The sequence below is a fragment of the Oncorhynchus clarkii genome, chromosome 16 (genome assembly GCF_045791955.1).
Source record: "Oncorhynchus clarkii lewisi isolate Uvic-CL-2024 chromosome 16, UVic_Ocla_1.0, whole genome shotgun sequence".
Lineage (NCBI taxonomy): Eukaryota > Metazoa > Chordata > Actinopteri > Salmoniformes > Salmonidae > Oncorhynchus > Oncorhynchus clarkii.
Window position 1 is genome coordinate 40,898,132 of NC_092162.1, and position 19,900 is coordinate 40,918,031.

Consider the following 19,900-nt stretch of genomic DNA (forward strand, 5'->3'; position numbering starts at 1 on the left):
CTTTTATTATTATTTTTCTGTCATTTCGTTCATAGTTTCATTTTATTTGTTTGTTACACAATACATTATTAGGCATTGTTCACATACTAGTGATCAAACAAAGGACTGTAAAGTTGTCTGCTACTCAGACTGACCGATGTTTTCGTCAATGTCAAGGGACATCATCGATATAACATTTGTCAAAGGCAAAAACTCTTAAATTAATACAGTACAACCACATTGTAGGCGTTTGTTTAAATAAAATAAAAACAAGAGAAGACAACATCTGGTGGTGAGGAAGGGGAAAAAGGTTCAAATATAACTAGATAGGCTTGCAGAGTAAACTTAACACTATTCCAGTAATCACCAAGATAACATGATTCCAGAATGAAATTCACACAGTGTAAACTGTGCACAGTCTGCAGACATGTGTCTGAAAGGTTAAAAGCGTGAAATGGACCCTATGATCGAGGGCCAGAGACTGTTGCTATCGTCCTACCGTTATCCATCCCAACCTGTTATAAGACCTGTTAATAATGCTTAACCCACGTAACACTAATAATAACCACTAAATCGGGTGAAACGTGACACAGTAAACAACAACAAAGCAAAAACAATGACATCTGCACATATGCATCCCTCTCAGATCAGTTCCGTTATGATAATATAACAAATGAATAGCAGAGAAGCAGAGTCAGCGTTTCACTTAAACCTTCCACCACAAGAACACGTTGAATAAGTGAAATGAAATAAATAAAAAAGACCATTATAATAATAAGACACATAAAGCCACCCCGAACTTGTGATAACTGCGTCGTTTAGAGATATAGTTATGGAGGGACGACAGGAAGGGAGAGGCAATCGTTCACACTAGCTTCCACCGTGTTACTGTCATCATGTTTGAAGGGTAAGGTTTGCCGCCCAACATTTGATATGTACTGTACTGTAAATAAGTAACCACGCCGCTGATCCACACCTCAAAACAATGTCACACATGGAAACATAGATGAAGAAAAACACCGCTAACTCCAAAGGATCAGACAGAATGGCGGTTAAGGGAAGCTACAATGGGGGGAGACTGACATAGGAGCACAGCCAAGTCCACAGAACCACTGGAGTTATTAGACCATGTGAATAGATTGACTGGAATTCTAAAGATTCTATCTCTATGTAATAATGTGTGGGTAGTAGTTAGTGGAAATACAATGTGCACAGTTAGCAGTCATGAAATACACAGGACATTTGCTGCATCAAGTCAATCAACTGACATCAATTATCGCTCGAAGGACAGGAATAATCGGCAGATTACATTGTTTCTAAATAGAATGAAATTATCGCATTTTTAGAGAACCCGAACATATTGAATAAGACCCCAAATTAAGGCTAAAACCAAGTAAAAGCATATTGGTTCATACTCTGGGGAGGCACTTTATACCATGGCCTCAGGACGTTTTGTAATACTGCATCCTGTTAAGTGTTTAACATTTTGGGAGTGTCAGTTTTTCCCTCCACTAGCTACTGTAAGGTTGCCTGGCAGGAGTTCAAAAGGAATTAGTCTCTCTGTGTGACACAACAAGGGTTAGTTTGATCATAACATGATCTGGTGCTTCCTTTCACGACAAGCCGAGAGTTCAGTCTGCCGTCTTTAACACAAAAGTGACACTTTCCTGATCTCAAGTCTGCGACATTCCCGAGCTACATTGGTTCTTATCACCTTCCTCGCATCTCAACGTGTCGTGATCTGATCGGACCTCCCTTTTTTGATTAAAACGCTTTCATTCCATGACAAACTCTTCCATACTTACTCATAAAGCCTCACCAACATGCCTAACCTCCGGACAGACCCTCACAGTTAAATCTCTCTCGCTTTTCTGCACCACAATTGACCTTTTTTCAGTGTTTGACCTCAAAGTCCACTTCGGAGTATCCGTCCATGTTTCCGTTTCAAATTCAGTAAACTTCATAACTTCAGCAAGTGAAAATGTGCACCAAATATTACGAAATAAAACTCATAATGGTGTAAATGCAAACGTAAACCGTTCAAAACTGTATCTTGGACATCACACAACAGACAAGAGAAACAAAACGTGGTTTTGGGGACAACAGAACAGTTAGCCACCGGTTCGCTTGTCTGCTAGTGCAGGGAACACAACAGCACTGCAAAGTGAGCACTATCAGTTTGACAGAACAGCCCATTGATATATCAATAACTTTTCATTTTTAAATATTTTGTCTGACCGAGAGAGATAGTTGCTGAAAAAGGAGCAATCTATGTAAATAAGTAAGATGGGTAACAGACCAGTAAGTTAGACGAGAGTGAAAGCAGGGTTGACAGGATGGAATGATCAGTGTGAGAATGGCCCAGCCTTCAGAACGCTGCTGTGTCATCATGTTCTATGTACAATCCTACTATGTGTAAAATATGCATGCATGTCGATTAGAGGTGACACATCCAGAGCAGAGGCAAATCACTATTTATGACCAAACTGTCTTTTCAAAAACAGTTTCCACTTCAAATTTTCTACAGTTAGTCATTCATTCATTTTACATCAAAATTCATTGACCTTGATATGAGAAGAATACTTTGAAATTGCCACAACAATGAATCAGTCTACCTTTAATGATAATAGTTTAGACATGTAGTTTATAGATAATCAAAAATGGAATGAAAGACCATATCAACCCTGCATTTCAGTGATAGATATAGGGAATGTGAGTCTTGGAACGATGTGTGTGAGTGTTTCAAATGTGTTTGAGTACGGAGACCTCAGGAAAGGGAGGGACATGAGCAAAAGGAGTCAGAACCACACACACGGAACCTAGAACCTCCTAGAACTCCCTAGATCCATCACCACCCACTACCTAGAACCTTCACTTATTCAGACTCCCCCACTATCTCCCAAATACAGTACCCAGCTTAATACACTACCCCTACAGTACCCTAGCCCTATCTTTGTACCGTCCTACCCTCTATGATATGGCCTCTTTTCTATTTAAAAACAGCTTCTCACTCCTCTCTCCGCCTCTCCCTTTCCCTGATGCTCCTCCCTCCTCATTGCTCATCCTCCCCAAACACATCGTTCTGTTTGCGCTTCATGTTCTCAAAGTCAAAGTCGCTGCCTGTCATACGCTTGTAGATGTCCTTGATGTCGTTGCAGGTGGTCTCGAAGTGAGTGGTGGCGTCGTAGGCTGACGAGGCGAATATCTGAATGAGACACAAAATCCCACAGGGTTTCTTTCACTCCAATGCCTTGTCCTAAAACATGTCTCATAAATAGTCGTGTAGAAATATAGAAGGTAGTGTATATCTAGATGTGTTTGACTCACCTGGCTCTCAGTACCGTCATCTGTGGGCTCATAGAGGTCACTGAGGGACACAAACCTGCAGATAAAGAGGGGAGACATCAGTTATTATTTCACAAAAACGTCCTTACTGCTATTCATTTCATTAATTTGTGATAGCACACATTGTACGAGCTGAGACAGTTTTGGACAATACAAGACAATCGGAGAAGAGGGAGAAGAGTAGAAGAAGAGGGAGAAGAGTAGAAGAAGAGGGAGAACCGTAGAAGAAGAGGGAGAAGATTAGAAGAAGAGGGAGAAGAGTAGAAGAAGAGGGAGAAGAGTAGAAGAAGAGGGAGAAGGGTAGAAGAAGATGGAGAAGGGTAGAAGAGGGAGAAGAGTAAGAGGAGAGGGAGAAGGGTAGAATAAGACGGAGAAGAGTAGAAGAAGAGGGAGAAGAGTAGAAGAAGAAGGAGAAGGGTAGAAGATGAGGGAGAAGAGTAGAAGAGGAGGGAGAAGAGTAGAAGAGGAGGGAGAAGAGTAGAAGAGGAGGGAGAAGAGTAGAAGAGGGAGAAGAGTAGAAGAAGAGGGAGAAGAGTAGAAGAAGAGGGAGAAGAGTAGAAGAAGAGGGAGAAGAGTAGAAGAAGAGGGAGAAGGGTATAAGAGGAGGGAGAAGGGTAGAAGAAGAGGGAGAAGGGTAGAAGAGGAGGGAGAAGGGTAGAAGAGGAGGGAGAAGAGTAGAAGAGGAGGGAGAAGAGTAGAAGAGGAGGGAGAAGAGTAGAAGAGGAGGGAGAAGAGTAGAAGAAGAGGGAGAAGGGTAGAAGAGGAGGGAGAAGGGTAGAAGAAGAGGGTGAAGGGTAGAAGAAGAGGGAGAATAAACGTACTTCTGGTCAATGGGCTCCAGCAGCTCCAGAGCAGGTTCTATCTCAGTCTCAGGTTCACTGGTCTCCACGGTGGTGCTGACGATGGCGATGTACTTTCCCTGGGCCGCCACGTTGTGGGCGTAGGAGATCATACACACGTAGATGTCTGGAGGAGAGAACACAAGTTAGAACATTGAGTATTCAATTCAGATTTTACAATTGGACATTCCTCTCTCCAACTCTCTTTTCCTCTATTTTTCCCCCTCTACAAAAACTGCTTTTATTATCGTCTCTGTGAGGTAGACTTACTGTTAGAGGGGAAAATCTCTACATCATGACAAAAGGAAGTCAGAAACATCCCATCTTAGTAAACCTGTACTTGGTCCACTCCTCACCTGACTTGCGGTTGACCTGGTTCTGAGGGATGATGATCTGACAGGAGTTGGCGTCGTTGGTGTTCTTGATGGGGTGGCTGAGGATACAGATGACCCTGATCACCTGACCTGCCTTACGCACTCGGTCCTGGATGTAGCTGGGGTCACAGATCAGCTGTTTGCACCGAGCCACCTGACAGGGGAGGGACAATATAGAAGACAATGTCAATCTAATATACAGTGCCTTGCGAAAGTATTCGGCCCCCTTGAACTTTGCGACCTTTTGCCACATTTCAGGCTTCAAACATAAAGATATAAAACTGTATTTTTTTGTGAAGAATCAACAACAAGTGGGACACAATCATGAAGTGGAACGACATTTATTGGATATTTCAAACTGTTTTAACAAATCAAAAACGGAAAATTGGGCGTGCAAAATTATTCAGCCCCTTTACTTTCAGTGCAGCAAACTCTCTCCAGAAGTTCAGTGAGGATCTCTGAATGATCCAATGTTGACCTAAATGACTAATGATGATAAATACAATCCACCTGTGTGTAATCAAGTCTCCGTATAAATGCACCTGCACTGTGATAGTCTCAGAGGTCCGTTAAAAGCGCAGAGAGCATCATGAAGAACAAGGAACACACCAGGCAGGTCCGATATACTGTTGTGAAGAAGTTTAAAGCCGGATTTGGATACAAAAAGATTTCCCAAGCTTTAAACATCCCAAGGAGCACTGTGCAAGCGATAATATTGAAATGGAAGGAGTATCAGACCACTGCAAATCTACCAAGACCTGGCCGTCCCTCTAAACTTTCAGCTCATACAAGGAGAAGACTGATCAGAGATGCAGCCAAGAGGCCCATGATCACTTTGGATGAACTGCAGAGATCTACAGCTGAGGTGGGAGACTCTGTCCATAGGACAACAATCAGTCGTATATTGCACAAATCTGGCCTTTATGGAAGAGTGGCAAGAAGAAAGACATTTCTTAAAGATATCCATAAAAAGTGTTGTTTAAAGTTTGCCACAAGCCACCTGGGAGACACACCAAACATGTGGAAGAAGGTGCTCTGGTCAGATGAAACCAAAATTGAACTTTTTGGCAACAATGCAAAACGTTATGTTTAGCGTAAAAGCAACACAGCTCATCACCCTGAACACACCATCCCCACTGTCAAACATGGTGGTGGCAGCATCATGGTTTGGGCCTGCTTTTCTTCAGCAGGGACAGGGAAGATGGCTAAAATTGATGGGAAGATGGATAGAGCCAAATACAGGACCATTCTGGAAGAAAACCTGATGGAGTCTGCAAAAGACCTGAGACTGGGACGGAGATTTGTCTTCCAACAAGACAATGATCCAAAACATAAAGCAAAATCTACAATGGAATGGTTCAAAAATAAACATATCCAGGTGTTAGAATGGCCAAGTCAAAGTCCAGACCTGAATCCAATCGAGAATCTGTGGAAAGACCTGAAAACTGCTGTTCACAAATGCTCTCCATCCAACCTCACTGAGCTCGAGCTGTTTTGCAAGGAGGAATGGGAAAAAAATTCAGTCTCTAGATGTGCAAAACTGATAGAGACATACCCCAAGCGACTTACAGCTGTAATCGCAGCAAAAGGTGGCGCTACAAAGTATTAACTTAAGGGGGCTGAATAATTTTGCACGCCCAATTTTTCAGTTTTTGATTTGTTAAAATAGTTTGAAATATCCAATAAATGTCGTTCCACTTCATGATTGTGTCCCACTTGTTGTTGATTCTTCACAAAAAAATACAGTTTTATATCTTTATGTTTGAAGCCTGAAATGTGGCAAAAGGTCGCAAAGTTCAAGGGGGCCGAATACTTTCGCAAGGCACTGTATTCACATCATGTATTTTCCCTCTTCTACCAATTGTATATGTTTCCCTCAGTGTATTATCAACAGTCTTGACCACTTTACTATATAGTCAAGAGATTGTCATTTTATAAAACAGATTCAATTGCGATTTTACCTCTCCCTCAGACTTCACTCCCACCACATGGCCATCCTCCATTACTATCTCCTCCACTGGTTTGTTGAGCATGTAGGTTCCTCCATAAATTGCACTTAACCTAAAAATGTATGAGAGAGAGAGACTATGATTTATACTATATTATCAAATATGGCAAAAATACTCTACACCATTGAAGACATTTTACATTTACAATTTAGTCAGCTAGATCATTTTATCCTGTGACAGAGGTATCAGAATTCAACATGAAGAGCTTTGTCAAACTAAAGACAGGCCATAAGGATTTAGGGATTACACATTTTATACACAGACCTGGCGAATCCTTGAGGCAGCTCCCCGAGGCCATAGAGGGGGTACAGGTAGGGGCTCTTCCCATATCGGGCCAGGGATTCACTGTACAGCTTGATGCGGTTGATGGTCTCCAAACAGGGCACATCAAGGTAGCTAGAGTTGGGGGATAGAGAGAGAGCCACATGATCAATAAGAGTCAGGGTTGGGGTCAATTCCGTTTCAATTCAAGAAGTAAACTGAAATTCCATTGCATAAATGTTGAATTGGAATGTCAGTTTACTTCCTGATAGGGATGATAGTGCCTCATCTTATTAGGAGATTAGTGATTAGTAATAGATTTAAGTGCTCTTTACTCGTCTGTCCTGTAGAGGGCCAGGGCGTGGCCAGTGAAGTCGATGACATCCTGACCAAGGTCAAACTTCTTGTACACATCTTTCATGGTGGTGACTTTGGGGTCGACGCCCTCGAAGGTCTTAGGGTCGTTCTCGTCAAAGTTAGCCACAAACACTAAGAATTTCCGGAACCTTCTCTTCTCAAACATACCCATAAGATCTGGACAAGTAGTGAAGACAAAGACATAATATACTATACTGTACAAAGCAGAACAATACAAATTAAAGATCACAAATCTAATATATCAGATTTTGTAGTACATATGGTGAACACACATCACAATCTATAGCACATTGAAACTTACTTGAAGCTAGTGCCTCAGTCTCAGTTGAGGGCACTTTGTAGATTTTTCCTCCCTTGTACACAAAACTACCCTCCACTACTTTGAAGTCCAGGTATCTTGTCACCTCGGTGTATAGCAGCATCTTCACAAGCTGACCTGTTTTTATTGGATTCACAAACAAGAAAGGGTGGTCTTCATTTAATTACTCCAAGATTTCACCGTGTTTCATCAACAGGCACGATGGAGAGGAAGATTGACATCTCCCGTCTTATCCCTATGATGTGGTGACGGTCTGCATATGGGTATGGTGAGTAAGGCTAGTAGCTAAGGCTAGTAGCTAAGGTGACCATATATGGAAATTAGGGGGGGGGGGGGCTAAGCAGAACAATTTTGGGGTTTGAATGGAACTATATTTGACTATCACTTTTCGCTATAGGCCTTTCAAATTGTTTTATTAATTATAACACAGAAATGGATTATCCCTCGACAGTTTCCTTAATCTTAGCCTATCTAGTAATTTTAGAATGATCCAAGTTTGGTAGCCTTTGCTTCTTTTTTTTGTTGCCATGACCATGGTTGTCCATGTGATGGTTACAATGTATCACTTATCAAATATTCTCATGAGGTCCAAGGCAAAGCTGCAGGAGCAAAAACGTTTGTTGCAGGGACAGGCAACATTTTTCACATGCATGCCTGAATGGATACACCTTTTGATTATTGAAAAATCAGCCTCAATATAACTTCAGAGTTGTGTTATTCTGAGGGCTAATCTGGGACATTTCCAGACACAGCTCTAGCCAGGGAGAGGACACCAAAATCTGGGGACTATCCCCAGAAATTGGGGACGTCTGGTCACCCTGTAACAGGGTTCCCCAACTGGCGGGTGATTTTGATTTGGCCCCAAAGTTTTCTGAGAAGAAAAAATTAAATAAATATATATATAATGTGCATATATATATATATACACACTACCGTTCAAAAGTTTGGGGTCACTTAGAAATGTCCTTGTTTTTGAAAGAAAAGTACACTTTTTGTCCATTAAAATAACATCAAATTGATCAGAAATACAGTGTAGACATTGTTAATGTTGTAAATGACTATTGTAGCTGGTAACGGCTGATTTTTAATGGAATATCTACATAGGCGTACAAAGGCCCATTATCAGCAACCATCACTCCTGTGTTCCAATGGCATGTTGTGTTAGCTAATCCAAGTTTATCATTTTAAAAGGTTAAATGATCATTAGAAAACCCTTTTGCAATTATGATAGCACAGCTGAAAACTGTTGTTTCCGATTAAAGAAGCAATAAAACTAGCCGTTTTTAGACTAGTTGAGTATCTGGAGCATCAGCATTTGTGGGTTCGATTACAGGCTCAAATTGACCAGAAACAAAGTACTTTCTTCTGAAACTCGTCAGTCTATTCATGTACTGAGAAATTAAGTCTAATCCATGCAAGAAATTGCCAAGAAACTGAAGATCTTGTACAACACTGTGTACTACTCCCTTCACAGAACAACACAAACTGGTTCTAACCAGAATAGAAAGAGAAGTGGGAGGCCCCTGTGCACAACTGAGCAAGAGGACATTAGAGTATCTAGTTTGAGAAACAGACGCCTCACAAGTCCTCAACTGGCAGCTTCGTTAAATAGTACCCGCAAAACACCAGTCTCAACGTCAATAGTGAAGAGGTGACTCCGGGATGCTGGCCTTCTAGGCAGAGTTGCAAAGTAAATGCCATATCTCAGACTGGCCACTAAAAAGAAAATATTAAGATGGACAAAAGAACACAGACACAGGACAGAAGAATTCTGACTAGATGCCAGCCTCCCGGCGGTTCCAACCATCGTATCGTTGTGAGACCCAGAGTAGGTGAACAGAGGATCTCTGCATGTGTGGTTCCCACCGTGAAGCATGGAGGAGGATGTGTGATGCTTTGGTGGTGACACTGTCAGTGATTTATTTAAAATTCAAGACACACTTAACCAGCATGGCTACCACAGCATTCTGCAGTGATATGCATCCCATCTGGTTTGCTCTTAATGGGACTATCATTTGTTTTTCAATGGGACAATGACCCAAAACACACCTCCTGGCTGTGTAAGGGCTATTTGACCAAGAAGGAGAGTGAGGGAGTGCTGCATCAGTTGATCTGGCCTCCACAGTCACCCGGAAAAGCATCCAACAAGTGTTCAGCATATGTGGGAACATTCCAGGTGAAGCTGGTTGAGAGAATGCCAAGAGTGTGCAAACCTGTCATCAATGCAAAGGGTGGCTATTTGAAGAATCTCAAATATAAAATACATTTTGATTTGTTTAACACTTTTTTGGTTACTACATGATGTACATATGTGTTATTTCATAGTTTTGATGTCTTCAATATTATTCTACAATGTAGAAAATAGTAAAAATAAAGAGAAACCCTTGAATGAGTAGGTGTGTCCAAACTTTTGACTGATATATATAACTTTGGCGTATATATATATATATAATTTGTTTATATTATTGTTGGACATGAAAGACTCTCAAAACACCATCAAATCAGCTCCAAGTGACTTTAATTTTGGAAATCTGTTCCAAAGGCTGGCCCCCTAACTATCCTCTGAAGAAAAATATTGCCCCCAAGCCTGAATCTAGTTGATGATCCCTGCCTTGTAGTGAGCAACAGGAGTCATGATTGAGGCTGTTGGTGTACTGGTTGGTTTTGCTAATGGTAATATTCATGAATTTAATGGTTTAAATGGTATCTCTCTCTCTCATGTGTAAACTAAAAACAAATCCCAAAACTGACCATTGGCCATTAGAAATTTGGGGATGAGGTCCACATTCCAGTCTCTTCCACGACCCATAGACTCTGGAGGGCTGTCAGGCAGCTCAAAGCGCTTGTACAGCTATGGAAGGAAAATATATGCTTGAGTGAAAACATCAATGAAGACTATTATTTTTCTAACAAATTGCAAACTATTAACCTGGGAGCAGAAATAAAAGTAAAGTATTTGACATAGACCATGGAGGGTTTGGTGAAACATTGGAATACATGAAATATGATTGAATATTTGAATAGATATTGACACATAAAGTGATGACCATTAGATCCACAATGTTCCCTGCCCTTACCTCTTCCAGAGGGGTGATGGAGGAGCTTTCACCTCCATAGTAGGGGTTCCTGTCCATGTGCAGCACTTTCTTTCCATTCACAGACATGATCCCAGAGAGGATGCATTCCTTAAACAAAATGAAAATCAAAACAGTCATATTGGAAAAGCAATTGTGTGTGTGTGTGTGTGTGTTTGTGTGTGAGAGAGAGAGATAGAAAGAGGGAGAAAGAATGTGTGTGTGTGTGTGTGTGTGTGTGTGTGTGTGTGTGTGTGTGTGTGTGTGTGTGTGTGTGTGTGTGTGTGTGTGAGAGAGAGAGAGAGAGAGAGAGAGAGACAGAGGAAGTAGTTAGATAAAGGAGGGGTGTAGGAGGGAGGGACAAGATGTGTGCACACGTGAGCAGATGTCTCATCCATAAGAATAATACTAATAATCCTACTCATAAAAACAAATGATTGTAATGTAAATAAAGAAAATCAACTTGTGCACTCTTTGCATATGTACTGGATATTATATTGTTCATATTCACTCATCATTAACTTGTCTAAAAAAAAAAAAAAAAAAAAAAAATATGACATTGTACATCCATCGTAAGATGTCGGCTTTGTCATTGTAAAGTCGGTACACATTGTGCGATAACAGGCGACACATTATACAGTTCTTCCGAGAGGTTTTATTAATTAAACCCGTTCTCAGGCCTGCTCAAATACTGTTCAATGAAGGCCCACTACACCATCACACAGGGGTTACGCCTAAAGATGCTGCACGAATGAAGAATGCATTGACAACACAAATGTATCCAAATAAATAGCCTAGCTATATCGTTGTATTTATTATTGAAAGATATCGTATCAGCTTTTGTGCAGATAGGCTATTTATCATCACATTTCCTTAAAGTCAGCCATGGACGCAGTTGCTCTGATCCATTGCATTATTGGATGAATAAGGGAACATAGGCAAACTTCAGAAATGTTAAGTTTAGTATGCAACATCACCAAGCCAAGCCCTAATATGAAGCACTTACTGTGAGTCCGGTTCCCAAAACGATCACGTCATATTCCTCATCCATGTTGTATCACCGTCTCTCCTGTCTCGCCCTCTTTTGCCTTGTGAAATTTCAGGGAAATTGACAGGAAAAGAAACCCAGTGGAAGAACGAACGCAATTTATCTCCGTTTCTTTTGGGCAAGTGTATGCCGTTTTAAGTTTGTATTTATTTATTTATAAACAGTTTTAATTGATAAGTGGAATCTGGTCCACACACTGTCACCGGCGAGAACTACCAAAAATGGCCCTAACCGTGGAACTCTGTGGAACAGCAACGATACCTTCGCGTCGGAAAGTAGTGCACATCCCTTGCGTCTGTTCCTCACACTACCCTCAAGATTAAATACTTATGCTATTAAAGGCTTGCGTATTCATAAATATGCTATGATGTTCCCGGAGGTTTAACATTTTTCAATTATATTCTATTGACTGATTAGACTTTTAATTTTTATTTCCCCATTCAGTCCTTTTTTCATTGAAGTAGTGCAGCAATTGCGGATGCACTGGTATTCCTCCGCCAACACTGCTGTTATGAAAAAGCTCAGATAGACTATGAAAATAGTTATGTATTTAGCCTGTGTATAACATCAGCTGTGCGAAATGTTACATAACATTCATCTTGCTTATTTAGGCATTGTGTTGCCTACTTTGTGTAGCCTATTAATCGTTCATCAACCTGATTTGGGTGGCATATAAAAGCCATTCATTTTAGCCCTATAGACTATATCCTCAAGATTAGACACGCCTGAAAACGTCCAACTGCCTAGCCTATGTATGTATAGCCTACTATATGGCCGATTCCATTGTATGGACCGAAAATGAAGGCCGGAAACATGCGCACGATAGCTGTCACCCATATCTGCACCATGGACCGATGCCAGGTTAATTGTTGGAACGTTTAACCCGTTCTGACAGGCCACTCAGGTTCAAGTTTCAGGACCACGGAGAGCGCAAAAGGTTTCTCGGACAATATAGCGCCCGTTTAACTTTGAAAGTCCCATATCATATTCACCAATATTCTGAGATTAGGCATAAACAGTCTTGCAATTACTTTGTCAGGTGTTCACAGATAGACAGTTGATACAATCACAGGCCTAAACATCTGCTACGACTTAAATAAACTAACCATAACCTAATGAGATTCTATAATGTTACAGATCTTTATCGAATTGTGGTGCTAAATAAATTGCCATAAGAAATCAGGCTTTATTGGTAAAAACAAATGTATTTGCATATTGCAACTTGTGACATTGCTTGGCCCCGAAAACGGTTAAGATTGAATTGAGTTATTATTTCCCATTCGCTGTAAATAATTGATCAAAGCTCAATGTGGTCTTTGTGAAAAGATGGGTCAGGGCAGGCTGCGCGAGAATGAAGTGTACCATTGACTCCCATGACAGTCAGCTGATTTACCCCACGTGACTTGGACTTTACGGAAAAGAAAACCTACCATGGCAGGATCTGAGTCGTCAAGTAAATTGCGTACTATCATGGCCTTTATTGCTCTTTTATTTGCCCTGTTATCTACTGGACATTGCAGCAGTCAAGTACCACTTGTAATGTGGTCCAGTGAAGGGTAAATATGTATTATTAGTTTGAAAGCGAAGGTATTTTAAACACTGCTAGTTTAGCTAGCATGCTAAACTAACCATTCCAGCTGGATTGCTAGCTAGCCTTGTAGCTATATTAAGTTTTATAAGACGTATAACGTTATCAGGGTAAATGCATTTATCCTTTCTAAAAAAATTGGATCTTTATTAGGTATTTCTAATCATTGCGATGTTAGTTGTTGATTTATGTCCAACTGTAGTAGTTAGATGTCTTGTTATTCTATTGATATAAAACTATTTTGTTAATATTTCCAGGTACACCTTGCCACCCATGGCATCTCCAGCTGCTGGTCACATAATATCTAATGACCAGCTGGTGTCCTACCTAAATTCTGCTCTGGGGTCTGCCCCACACAACGTGCTTCTCTTCCTACAGGACAAGGTCAGGCCTGAGATAAATCATAATTGTATTCAGTTGTACCATGAAAAAGGGTCTACTACTTGGCAAATACCATTTGAAGCCTGATCAATGCCCGTGTTAGTATGTAATGTCAAATTTCAATAACCTACTGTACTCCTGCTTTAGAGAACAGTAGTGCAGAGCTAGGCCAGCTAAAGTGCAGTATGCTTTTCAACTGTAATGAGTTGTTTTAATGTCACATGTACAAGTACAGTGAAATGCCTTTCTTGTTAGCTCTAAACCCAACAATGCAGTAATCAATAACAATATAATACTACACATAACATAAGGTAGAACAAAGACACACGATAAATAGAAATAAGAAGAACATGAGAAAGTAAGCGTACTATATACGGGGTCAGTACATTCCAGTAGCATATTTACAATCTGCAGGGACACTGGAGTGATAGAGGTAGACACTAGTGTATACTAGGGAAATTGTTTCCATAGCTAGGGCTGACTGTGAGGACTTGTGAAGAGTTCAGTTAGCTATTGTTCAGAGTTAGCTATTGTTATGTAAATGTCAGCTGAAAAGTACCAGGGGACAGTCTTTGGCCCGAAGTGAGAGCAGGTCTGCCGGAGCCATGGCCCCGTGAGCACGGGTGCCAGCCCAAGTAGATGGAAACAGAAAAGTCTGTGCCTTTTGGGTAAAACACGGGTGAATCCTGTATGGAAATGCAATGAAGCCCGTGATGCCCTGGCCTGGTGTTTCTCATTCTGGTGTGACAATGCGCCACAGCACCACTTCCCCTTTACTACTTCCCATTCTCAGACCACCCGTTTTTAGATATGTAGTAATAATGATACTATGCTAAAGGGTTTTAGCTTTTTATATTGTACTGTTTTTAATGAATCTCAAACTCTGAAGCAGGTGACACTGACGTTGTTGATATGCGTTTTGTTTTTAACATAGCTGAGCAAAGATGACTTCACAAGGTATGGGGGCGTTTTTGGAAACAATCATGAGAGTGCCTTTCCCAACCTGGAGGTAAGTATTCTATCCTTTTGAGGTGAGGCTGGGTATTGGGATACTAATATGATCAGTGCCCATATTCATAAAGTGTCATCTCAGTGTTAGAGTGGTGATGTATGATCAGTGGTTCTCAAACCTCTACTCTGGGACCCCCAGACGTTTCACAATTTTGTTGTAGCCCTGAACTAGCTCATCTGATTCACCTATTCAATGGCTTGATGATTAGTTGACAAGCTAAATCAGGTGTGCTTGCTCTGGAATAGATCATACAGGGAACAGCTGGGGGGTCTCAGAGGAGAGGTTTTAGATCACAATGAGTAACGATAACATGGACAGTGGGGGTCTAATCCTACATCAGCAGCGCTACTTTGAGACACTTTATAAATTCAGACCCAGATGTAGGTTGATAACTAACTTTGACCTTTCTCTCTCCCAGTCTGCATTACAGTCTTCCTCTTCACCATTGGTGCTGCCTGCCCTGTCATGGCTTGGTGCTAGTGCAGTCCCAGGTCTGCTACAGGAGAAGCTGGGTGTCTCCCCACTCAGCGTAGACCCAGACACACTGGCGCATCTCCGACTCAATGCATCAGACAACACTCTGCTGCTTATCATACTGCCCTATTCTACTGGGTAATACAATTCAACCAAATGTTTCTAGAGTCCAGTGTTTTGGGAAAAATACTATTTGATTGATTCACAATTGTACAGTAACTTAAGCATGTATTGTATATTCATGCTCTTTGTTTATGTTCCAGTGCTTATCTGTCCTGTAAGGAAGTCCTGCGTAGCAATGGTAAGTTGAAGTTTTGACCATTTATTGTTCTTGTCCAAATCCTGTTGTTGTTTTATATATTGGTATTTATGTATTCAATAACTACTTATTTCTGTGACTCAATGTGTCATACAGTATGTTTGAGTGGTGCATTTTCCTATCTGCTTAGATGAGGTCATTGGTAAAGTTCTGAGCATCATGAAAGCCCAGGGTGTTCCCTACACTGCTATTTACACTGGACTCAAGCCCTCACGAGTAAGTAACTTTAAAATAATCAAACATATGCTTCTAATCTACATGATGTGTATAAGCACGTTTTCAGCATTGTAGTTTCTACTGTCCCCTCACCTGACTTAAAATAAAGTCATGTGGTGTTCTTTTATGTTCTACTCGCCTTATCAATAAAGTTTAATTTTTTAAAAATGTTATTGTGTTCTACTTACCTTCTTGTTCCCTAGGTGATTGAGGAGCCATCCATGGTTGGCCAGTCTTCTATGGGCCGGTCCTTGCTGCAGGCGGTTGTTGATGAGGTCAAACCTCCTTTGATGTTTAACACTACTAGTGGCCCTTGCATCATGCTCTGGGCCCAGAATCTCAACGTCAGCTTTAATAACCTGGAATGGATTGACCTCGGTCCATTGACCTTTGCTCCAGGTGGCTCTGTGAGTACGGCTGAGTCCTTCTGTAATGAAACAAATTCACGGTGAGCTTCATACTCTTTTTTTTTTTTTTACTATGACATGACACTTGTTGTTATGTACTACTGTACCAGTCAAGAGTTTGGACACACCTATTCATTCAAGGCTTTTTCTTTATTTTTACTATTTTCTACATTGTAGAATAATAAGGAAGACATCAAAACTATGAAATAACACATATGGAATCATGTACTAACCAATAAAGTAACCCGGGTCTCCACAATCACCCAATCTCAACCCAATTGAGATGGTTTGGGATGAGTTGGACCGCAGAGTAAAGAAAAACCAGCCAACAAGTGCTCAGCATATATGGGAACTCCTTCAAGACTGTTGGGAAAGCATTCCAGGTGAAGCTGGTTGAGAGAATGCCAAGAGTGTGCAAAGCTGTCATCAAGGTAAAGGGTGGCTACTTTGAAGAATCTCAAATATAAAATGTATTTTGATTGAACACTTTTTTGGTTACTAAATGTTATTTCATAGTTTTGATTTCTTCATTATTATTCTACAATGTAGAAAATAGTCCAAATAAAGTAAAACCCAGGAATGAGTAGGTGTCCAAACTTTTGACTGGTACTATACAAAGTATAGTCCCACTGTTGATTAGTGTCTTATGGTACAAGTTTTACATCTCTTAGCACTATCAAATTACCCAATTGTGTGTTGATTTAATAAATTGGGATTTGTTTATTGGTGACATAATTACTATTACACTATGCAATAATGGCGGATGTTTTGAATACAACGTGTGCTCGTCTTTCTCAGGCTTGTCCTTGATTATGGAAGTTCTGTTCCAACATACAATCTCTTCCGTCTCATGTAAGTATTATAATGTAGTTATATCACGATAATACACAAAACAAGTATTATAAAAAATTACACCAAAGTGCAGAGCATCAGTTCCTATGAAAATACACCACCTTGCTCTTGCATGTATCGATCTGTCCAATGTATAAACAATGAATTCCTGTACATTCTCACTCCTATATTAAGCATGAGGTTACACACATTAAATGTGTCATAACTGGGGGGGTTTGAGCCCTGAATGCTGATTGGCTGAAAGCCATGGTATATCAGACTGTATACCACGGGTATGACAAATCATTTATTTTTACTGCTCTAATTGGCCAGTTTCTAATAGCAATAAGGCACCTCAAGGTTTGTGGTATATTGCTAATATACCACGGCTACGGGCTGTATCCAGGCACTCTGCGTCGTGTTGTGCATAAGAACAGCCCTTAGCCGTGGTATATTGTCCATATACCACACCACCTCTGGCCTTATTGCTTAATTAAAGCATGACCCTCACCAAGTCTCATCTTCTCTAGCTTCTCCATGAGCCAGCGGCGCTACCCCGTGTCTGCACGAAACTGGTTCACCCTGGACACAGTGGAACTGCTATTCAATGCCGATACAGCCATCTACAATGGCAGCCGGGGCATCTACGCCCCCGCAGAGTACTCCTTCCACTGCCAGAATGTCAACAACTTCCGTAATGCACTGCTTGTGCCCCGCACTCAGAATGCTACCCAGTGGAGGATTCTCTTCACTGACTTCCAGGTACTGATGCATGAATGTCGGAAAAGAAAGCGCCTTTCAATATGCAGTGTTCTAGAGGGTTCATTGAACAAAAAGTGTTCAGTCTTTACTCTCTAATTCCTTGTTACTCATTTGGCTTATTCCCCCCCATTCCCCATCTAGATCCAAGGCTTCAGTATACTGAACAGGACAACAGATTTCTCCTATGCCAGTGACTGTGCTGGCTTCTTCACACCAGGGATCTGGATGGGCCTGATCACCTCTCTGCTGATGCTGCTAATCCTCACCTACGGCATGCACATGATCATGCAGCTACGCTCCATGGACCGCTTTGACGACCCTAAAGGCCCCTCAATCTCAGTGCCTCAGTCGGAGTAATGAAGACAAGAGAACGCCCCTGAGCCCGGTCCCAGATCCGTTTGTGCTGTCTTGCCTACCCCTATGGTCATTGTCGTGTGACATTGACCATGTGACAATGTGAGTTGGCAAGACGACACAAACAGATCTGGAACCAGGCTAACCCCTCCACTCCCCTAACTTATGTTCCCTCCACATTGATTTGCTCATGAGTTATTCGATATGTTCTATTGTCATTTGCTTACTTACTTATTTTAGCCACCTCCACCCTGTTCTCTGATTGTCAGCATTGAGCATTCCCATCCTCTTAGCATTTGTCAAATCACATTGTATTCGTCACATTGTTCGTAAACAACAGTGAAATGCTTTTTTATGGGCCCTTCCCAACAATGCAGAGAGAAATAATAACAGAATAAATACACAGCGAGTAATGATAACCTGGGTACCAGTACTGAGTAGATAAGCAGGGGTATGAAGTAAATGTGTACATATAGGTAGGGATAAAATGACTAGGCAACAGGATAGATAGTCAACATTAGCAGCAGCTTATGTGATCAGTCATATGAGTTAGTGCAAAAAGGGTCAATGTAGATAGGCTAGGTAGCTGTTGGTTCCAAACGTGGTACGTCGGTAACGCTTGCCGTGCTGTAGCAGAGAGAACAGTCTATGACTTGGGTAGTTGGAGACGAACAATTTTTAGGGCCTTCCCCTGACACGGCCTGTGTTCCTCTGACACCATCCATGTGTTTCTATGTCTGTGTTACCCTTTTATCTTGCAATGCGGTACATTCCATAGCCTCTCTTCATCTGCACTTGCCCAAAGGAAACTGCATGATGTACTGTCAATACTTCTCCTTTGCCTTGATAAATTCTCAGATCACGCATGTTTCAATGAGTGCCAATTAAGGGGTTTGTTTGTACAAGTTATACTGCTAATTGTCAGAGAGAAGCTTTTGTTGTCAATTTAATTAATGTGATTGTAGCATGTTGTGGGACTGATTTAGTTGTATTTCACTTGCTTTGTAAGTTTCTCAGCTGTGTAATTTAAAAAGATAACAATAATAATGAAAGAATTGCATGTACAAATGAAGTTGAACGTATGTGTGCAGACTTATGCTATTGACAAAGCCCTACCCTAAATATTGCTGTTGGGAATGCCAGTGGGATGAATTGGAGATCACACAATGCTGTGCAAATTGTTTTGTATAACTTTGTTCCAAAAAGACAACAATGCAACAATACACAACAATGCTGGCCTGTTTTTTATTATTATTGATAAGTGTAAAGTTATGCTGAAATTACATGAAATGTCAAAACTATCAGGGACCCTCATGCCCCTACACATATAGTACCAAATGTATACTCAAATCCAATGCTTTGCCATCTTGAAGCAACTCATGTAATTTATTAAGAAGAATAGAAAATGTGCCTCTTAAACACTATCAGTAAAGTCAAAAGGCCCAGGAGAGTCAAAAGTTTTTTTCCTGTTTTTTATGTATATATCCACTATGAGGTTGGAATAATACTGAAATAATACATGCCTTTTTAGTGTAAGAGGTGCTTGAAAAGACTGCCTGAAATTTCAGCCTGTTTTGGTGGGATGGAGTTTTGGCCTGCTTGATGTCATCATCATCATTGGTTAATGCAGTTCCAAACCTCTCTGCCAATAACAGCTAGTTTTCAGTTTTCCCCTCCCACTCAGAACATTCCCAGACAGTCCTAGCAAAATTCTTGCTTGAGAAATTGCTCTTTGCTAAGAATATATATTTTTTTTCTTTTTGACAATTTTTATTGAAAACAATCCCAGTAAGGTACTTAATTGTTAGCTAGAAATGATTTGATATTGAGATAAAAACGGCTGCTTTGGTAGTTTAAAATGTCCCACAAACTTGGCTTAAACAGGTGTAACCAGGTTTTGTATTTGTCTGGTCACACTGTCCAAACATTG

At 40.8% G+C, this 19,900-nt stretch overlaps 2 protein-coding genes across 2 annotated transcripts; one reads left to right on the forward strand and one right to left on the reverse strand.

Annotated features, from left to right (window-relative positions):
• Window positions 1-12: 12 nt before the first annotated feature.
• On the reverse strand, window positions 13-11,867 carry LOC139368473 (rab GDP dissociation inhibitor alpha). The gene is made up of 11 exons (XM_071107400.1): window positions 11,585-11,867; window positions 10,582-10,689; window positions 10,256-10,355; window positions 7,487-7,621; window positions 7,143-7,341; window positions 6,811-6,942; window positions 6,499-6,598; window positions 4,520-4,691; window positions 4,146-4,290; window positions 3,307-3,361; window positions 13-3,184 (listed from the first exon to the last, which is right to left on the reverse strand). Exons 1-11 carry the CDS (start codon window positions 11,627-11,629, stop codon window positions 3,032-3,034), a joined length of 1,344 nt encoding a protein of 447 aa, XP_070963501.1. The 5' UTR covers window positions 11,630-11,867; the 3' UTR covers window positions 13-3,031.
• Window positions 11,868-13,023: 1,156 nt separating this feature from the next.
• On the forward strand, window positions 13,024-19,201 carry LOC139368475 (V-type proton ATPase subunit S1-like). Its single transcript, XM_071107402.1, has 10 exons — window positions 13,024-13,182; window positions 13,472-13,598; window positions 14,530-14,604; window positions 15,026-15,219; window positions 15,345-15,382; window positions 15,531-15,616; window positions 15,820-16,064; window positions 16,822-16,875; window positions 17,385-17,616; window positions 17,758-19,201. The coding sequence occupies exons 1-10, from the start codon at window positions 13,058-13,060 to the stop codon at window positions 17,971-17,973; spliced, it is 1,392 nt and encodes a 463-aa protein (XP_070963503.1). The 5' UTR covers window positions 13,024-13,057; the 3' UTR covers window positions 17,974-19,201.
• The last annotated feature ends 699 nt before the right edge of the window (window positions 19,202-19,900 follow it).